Source organism: Zootoca vivipara, chromosome 8, assembly GCF_965207765.1.
Source record: "Zootoca vivipara chromosome 8, rZooViv2.hap1.1, whole genome shotgun sequence".
Lineage (NCBI taxonomy): Eukaryota > Metazoa > Chordata > Lepidosauria > Squamata > Lacertidae > Zootoca > Zootoca vivipara.
In genome coordinates, this window is record NC_142591.1 from 35,859,274 (window position 1) to 35,865,700 (window position 6,427).

The following is a 6,427-nucleotide window of genomic DNA, read 5'->3' on the forward strand; positions in this document are numbered from 1 at the left end:
GCATGGCAGCTAATCAGGTTAAGATTGCCATTTCAAACTCTCTAAAGCTTCATGAAGTTTGATCGATGCAGAAGTGTAGAGCACTTTAATAATTTCTTCAGCTCTGTGGTTGTATTACACCCCCACCTGTTAAGCACCCCTGAAGCTTACCGAATCCTTGAGAACTAAGTATTGCAATTACCTGTTTTCAGAACCCTGTTCTGGGTTCCGTTTTCCTGTTTATGCCAGAGTGTGAAAAAACATTTCTGTTCTGCACCCAATTACACTTAATGGAACTCCTAATGCTTTTAATAAGGAAATGGTTGTCTGTTTCTGAAAGCACGTATTCTTCCTCCACTCTCAGCCTCTGCATGCAAGCTGCGAAGTGCATAATGCATCAAATTATCACTGATAAATGGCAACATAATGCATCTTCTTGTAGGTTATGTGATGCATGGTTTTAAAATACACTCCTTATTGCCGTGTAACAGACAGCCCTATGCTCGTTCCAGCACCACCCAGCAAGAAGTTGGCAAGTGTGTCACACAGCATCTTAATATTCAAAAAGGAACTTTCTGTTATGCTGAGCTTTGCAAACAGCCATGTTCAGGGAGATTGTGGCTCCTTTTATTGGCTGTATTTCATTGAACTCTGGTCTCTTCCCCCCCCCCCCTGCCCCACAGTGAATGCACAATGGTGTGCTCATATGTTGCATTTTTAAGTTTCTGAATGTCATAGCTTTGTGGCCTGCTGCCAATAAATGACTGCCAAGAAGAAGGAATGATCTTAAGAGCATCGGCATGGGGGAGTTAATACAGTCATTGGATTATTCTTTCTTTGTGCTACAGGCAAAAGTGACTTTGAAGAACCCATCAATAAAAAGAAGAATAGACGACGCCTTCCTTTCAGTCAAGAAAAGTACGTTTTTAACGGAGAAAATTTGGTTTTCCATCTCAAAAGGAGTAGCAGCTGATGCGGGAATTGTTTTGCAAACAGCTCATCAATATTCAGTGTGGACCACAGAAACAAACACATAGTATGCAGTACTATTGTAAATGAATCCCACTGAGTTCAATGGAGCTTGCTCCAGAAGGAAGTGCACACAGGTTTGCAGCAATGTCAACAACAACAAAAATCCTTCCATTAGCACCTTAGAGACCAACTAAGTTTGTCATTGGTATGAGCTTTCATGTGCATGCGCACTTCTTCAGATACCTGTGAAATGTACACAAAAGCTCATACCAATGACAAACATAGTTGGTCTCTAAGGTGCTACTGGAAGGAATATTTTTATTTTGTTTCGACTACAGCAGACCAACACGGCTACCTACCTGTAACTAGCTTAGATTAGTGTGTTAGAACTGAATATTGGATATATCTGTATACTTGCCGTAGCTTTCCCCCATTGCATATTGCCTAAAATCTTAGAGAAAAGGCACAGTCAAAATTACCCTTTTAAAATCTTGCATGTCATGAGCATATTAAGTTTAATTCTGCGAAAGACCCAGACTGAGTTAGACCAGGCATCCCCAAACTTCGGCCCTCCAGATGTTTTGGACTACATTTCCCATATTCCCCAACACTGGTTAGCTGTTAGCTAGGGATCATGAGAGTTGTAGGCCAAAACATCTGGAGGACCACAGTTTGGGGATGCCTGGGTTAGACCCTTTCTAAGCTTCCCTTAGTGGACATGGAAGCCTTCTCTGTAGGGTTGGGTTGCCCACTGGAGAAGCATGAGAGGTAATGCTTAAGTCCCGTTGTGGGGACTCTAGTGGGAGCCTCCACTAGACCAAAGTTCCTTCCATAAACATTTTCACAGAGCCTGCTTTTGAGAGCTCTGCCTAAAGTAGAGTTTGATCAAGGGAGCCAGTATGCTCTCAAATATGATTTCCAGCATTAGTATATATAAAATTATCGTTGGCCGATTTGGGGAAGAGTTTAGCTTGGTACTAGAACATATGCTTTGCCTGGGAAAGGCGCCAGGTTCGGTCTCTGGCATCAGGCAAGGTTGGTAAGCCCTCACTTTCTGAAACCCCGGAGAGTAGCTGCTAGTTTGTGTAGGCTAGGGGTGGGAACCCCCCAGCCTCTCTAATCAATGTAGACCTACCTCAATGAGCCTGATAAATCAATGATCTGGCATGTGCTGCTATAAACCCATTATGGTAGTATGCTTTCTGAAACTAAAGGCTTAATAGAACTTCTGCCCTGATTGTTGCTTTAAAAAAACATACAAAAGGTTAGAAGGACCTGCCTTTTTATTGTTACCTTTAATTATCAAATAGATAAATTGCAAACTCCTGATGTGATGTGTGCGGTTCACTCCTCTCTCTCTCTCTCTCTCTCTCTCTCTCTCTCTCTCTCTCTCTCTCTCTCTCTCTCTCTCTCTCAGCTCTTCAGCAACAAGAAGAAAACCAGCAAGATGACTATTATTTCAAATGCCTGGAAGCCCTTGTACAGCTTCTCAGTAGCTAACCAAATGCCAAGCAGTGTTGCAGAGCTGGTTCCCTCCCCTTTTGAAGGACACCATAACCCAAATGGAATCTTAAATCCACTGAGTGGAAGAAATCTACTACTAAAGAATTATGTTAATTCTTTGTACTGAGGATCCTGTGCCACAGAAACTTGCACAAAATGTGGCAACCCTGTTCTAGTGCTATAAGAGGCAAATGAAAGAATGGAATATAAAGCATGGATTTTTAACGATGTACATTATATTTTTATTTTTGATATATTTTACACACACTTTTTTGCAGTGTCTTACACATGTTTGCTTTTAGAAGACATGCTGCTCTTCAGCTGAAGTGTATTATTAATCATATATAAGGAGGCATAGCACTTATAATATAAATGATGTAAAACATTTTTTTCACAATGTCTGAACTTGTATAAATAAAGATGTCACCAAAATGTTGATTGGCACTATCACTTGCAGTGAGAAAAAGAGGACTGCCTCTTGGCTGCTACTGTACAGTGATTCAGCCTCGATACGGAAGGAAATGTACTGAGGCTGTTACCTCTCCCTCATGAAGCAGATACTGAAAAGCCACTGAGATCAGTACTAGCCAAAGGCTTTCAGAAAGGTTTGGGCTGCAAAATGCTAACATCATGTCTTGTTCCACCATAGATCCATTTAAATTCATTTCAGAAAAGGGAAACCCGGGGGGGGGGGTATCAAAAGGATGAAGTTATTCCCCTATGAAGCAATGCTGCAGTGTTTGAGACGTTTTTAGTTTAGAGAAATGTTGAGCAAGAGGCAGCATGATAGAAGTGGTTAGAAGTAGCATGGAGAAAGTGGATAGAAAAAGTTTTTTCTCATAGTGCTAGAACTCATGGACATTCAGTGAAGCTGTGGTTAGTTAAATTAGATAAATTCATGGAGGAGAGGGCTATCAATGGTTACTAGCTGTAATGGCTGTGCTTTTCCGCCACAGTTGAAGACAGTGATGCTTCTGAATACCATTTTCTGGAAACCATAGGAGGGAAGAATATGCTTGAATCCTGCTTGTGGGGTTTCTCACATGCCAGGCCCTCCCCACGTGTATACCAAACAGTGGTGGAACCTTTTAGCATCCTGATTCTCCACAGCAAAAACTAGCATTTTGAGGTGATAGAACATGCAATGAGACGACAAGCTAGAGTTGTGTGTGCTCTGATATGCAGCTCATGATGAATAAATGAAAAAGAACAGGCAGAATAAGTACATGGGCAGCATTCATATAGAACTGACTAGTGTATATTTTTAATACAATATTTCCTTTGTAAACAGTCCTCTAGTTCACCTTTTGGCAAAATGGAGACTTTTTGAGTCAAGGTACCAAGGGAGCATAAAACTCATCTTCCTTCATGCTCTCATTTAGGTTTTAAAGAGGTTTATGAAGGTCTCACTTTTAACATAAATTATATTTTAAATCTCCATATTCTTCTAAAAAAAATGAAGTGCAGCCTCCCTTTATTATGTTCCAAGTGGCTTTAGAGTACAAAGTGTCTCTGACTAAGAATCCTTTCAGGGGTATTAAGTATTGTGTGCCTGCCTTGGATCTGTCCAGAGTAGGTTTTGAATCACTGGTGTCCATAGCAACAATGCCACATAATAGTTAGCTCTCCTTTGATTCTCCAGCAGGCAGTTCTGTCTCAGATGTTCGCCATCCCTATGTTCTGACAAAACAAACATCAACTGCAAATCCATATGCTACTTTCATGGCTTTTCTTTGGGGGGGGGGGTTGCATGCCAAATAACTAGAAACCATAAGTGTTACCTCTTTATCCCCTCCTCCCACTCCAGCTTTCGCTTCTTTCACCGTCCTTCTCATACGGTGAGGTAAGTGGAAACTAATAAAATAGTGTGTTAAATGAGAAGAAAGGTCTTGGAGGGATATTGTAAAATGTCTTTTGAGGCAGCTGAAAAAAATGTGTTGCACCTAGATCTAGGTTTTTGTCACATTGGGTTGTTAAAAGTACTTCTAGAAAAGTGTGCTTGAGGAAATGTGAAGCACTATGGAAGAAACCCGAGAAAATCACTGCAAGAGTGATGCTTCTCAGAAGAGAGCAGGTTTAAAAATGGAGGGAAATGTCTGTGTCATCTGTGTGTTTAGGAGCTGTTTAGATTTATATTTTAGATTCTTACCCTATGGCTCTAAATAAATGAGGGATGGGTGACCTCCCCCAACTAATTTTGGATTGGTACATAAATTGAAAGCACTTTTGAATTTTTTAACAAGTTTTAGGAACTGAAATAAAGCTTCCTCCAAAATCACTTCTAATTTGCTAAAATATTCTGGTTATGCCCTTTCCAAGTATCCCATATATCAGGTGTGAGGAACCTTTGACCCACCAGATGTTGCTGATCTACAACTTCTGACAGCCCTAGCAAGTATGGCCTACGTACAGGGCCGGGTTCAGAGAATACTGCCGTCTGAATCTGGAAAGGCTGCGACTGTTTTTGAACTGATGCCTAGATGCAGTGGATGAGGACCAACATACTGAGACTGAATCCTAAAAAGAAGGCGATGAGCGGTTCCTAGGTCTGGGAGTTGTCATTGATTCTCCAAGGGTTTGCAAAATTGCACCCCCTCTGAAGAAACAGGTACATACGTACTCCTCCATCCATCTTTATCACTGGAGGCTCAGGTAATCTCAGTAGTGCGTGCGGCAAGGTCCTAATAGCAGTGCCATGAGGGAAGAAAGAGATTTTGCAGGGTACTTTGGTAGGAGGCATTTTGGGGGGAAGATGTAGCCCTTACTAGGCATTCTGAAGCTGGGCTGACTAAACAGGTATGTAAAGGTAGTGACGGCAACAGCACAGGAATGACCAAACCAGATCTGCTCCCCCTCGAATGCCATTTCTGTTGTTTTCCATGAGTTGGAGGCTGGCTGCACGAAGGGGGGGGGCTCCTTGGGGCTCCCTGAGCATTTTAGCACTAGGGTTTATGGATAAATGATTTTCAAATTGCTTGCTTGTGTGGTTACCTGAACCTATGTTTGCCAGTTAGTAGGTAAGATAGTCAGCATCTTTCTATGCTCTTTGGTGCCTGGGCAAAAATTTATTAGCTCTCATTTTAAAATGTAGCTTTTGATTTTTTTAAAAAATCAAGAGAGGGGGAAGGAGAGAGAAACAAACAAACAAACAATATAGTGTTACTGTTGCCTTTTTGTCAGGGTTCCTAATTTAAGAAGGCAAATGGCAAGTTCTGATGTTCTTTTGTGAAAATGAGCTATATTCTGCATGTTGTGGAGGAAATTTCCATGCACAGAGGAAATATGTGTGGGTTGCTCTGTGAAAACCACAGATCTGACGATAATCCATCCATTGCAACAGTAATAGAGCAAACAGCAAATGTTCCATGCAGAAAAGAGGAGAAATATAGTAAATAAAGAGGGCAGCAGCTAGCTTCACAAAGCTGGATGACATACAGTTAACAAATAACGAATTAAATATCACTTGTGATTATTACAGATGGGAGAGAAATTTGGTTCTCCCAATTAAAAGTGCAACCCCATCTAAGCTCCCCTTTCCAAAAAATGCACAGCAGAAACACAGCTATCTTTGAAAATTCACACTTTTCTCTGAAGTTTTCAGTGCAGTTCTCTGATGAAACAAATGTGTTAAAAATGCATATGTGAGAGGAAAGTATGCATAAAAATGCAATTTTAGTGAAAATAATATAAAAATGAATTGCATTAGGCAAAACTGCATATATTAGGAGTAATGTTAATGTATTTTTTGAGGACTTCTTTAAAAAAACCACAAAGTATGAAGAATTTAAGTGTAGAAAAATGAGAAACTGATAGAAACTGTAATTGACATAATTTCTCACCCCTAAGGAGTATAACCATGGTAGAATGCTGCTTTACTTAAATGTGTTTTGTAATATTGAGTGTCATGCCAAAGCCTGCACTCCATCCCCCCCCCCAAAAAAAAAGTTTCTTCGGCTGTAAAATAGGTTTTCAT

At 40.6% G+C, this 6,427-nt stretch overlaps 1 protein-coding gene across 2 annotated transcripts in view; it reads left to right on the plus strand.

The window, feature by feature from the left end:
* The window catches only part of RTTN (rotatin), a 110,932-nt gene extending 108,046 nt beyond the window's left edge, over positions 1-2,886 (plus strand). For both annotated transcript variants that reach the window (XM_035124661.3, XM_060277923.2), the window contains exons 48-49: positions 828-897; positions 2,369-2,886. In XM_035124661.3, coding sequence (XP_034980552.1) covers positions 828-897; positions 2,369-2,451 — 153 coding nt within the window. In that variant the 3' untranslated portion in view covers positions 2,452-2,886. The remainder of the gene's footprint in view (positions 1-827; positions 898-2,368) is intronic.
* The last annotated feature ends 3,541 nt before the right edge of the window (positions 2,887-6,427 follow it).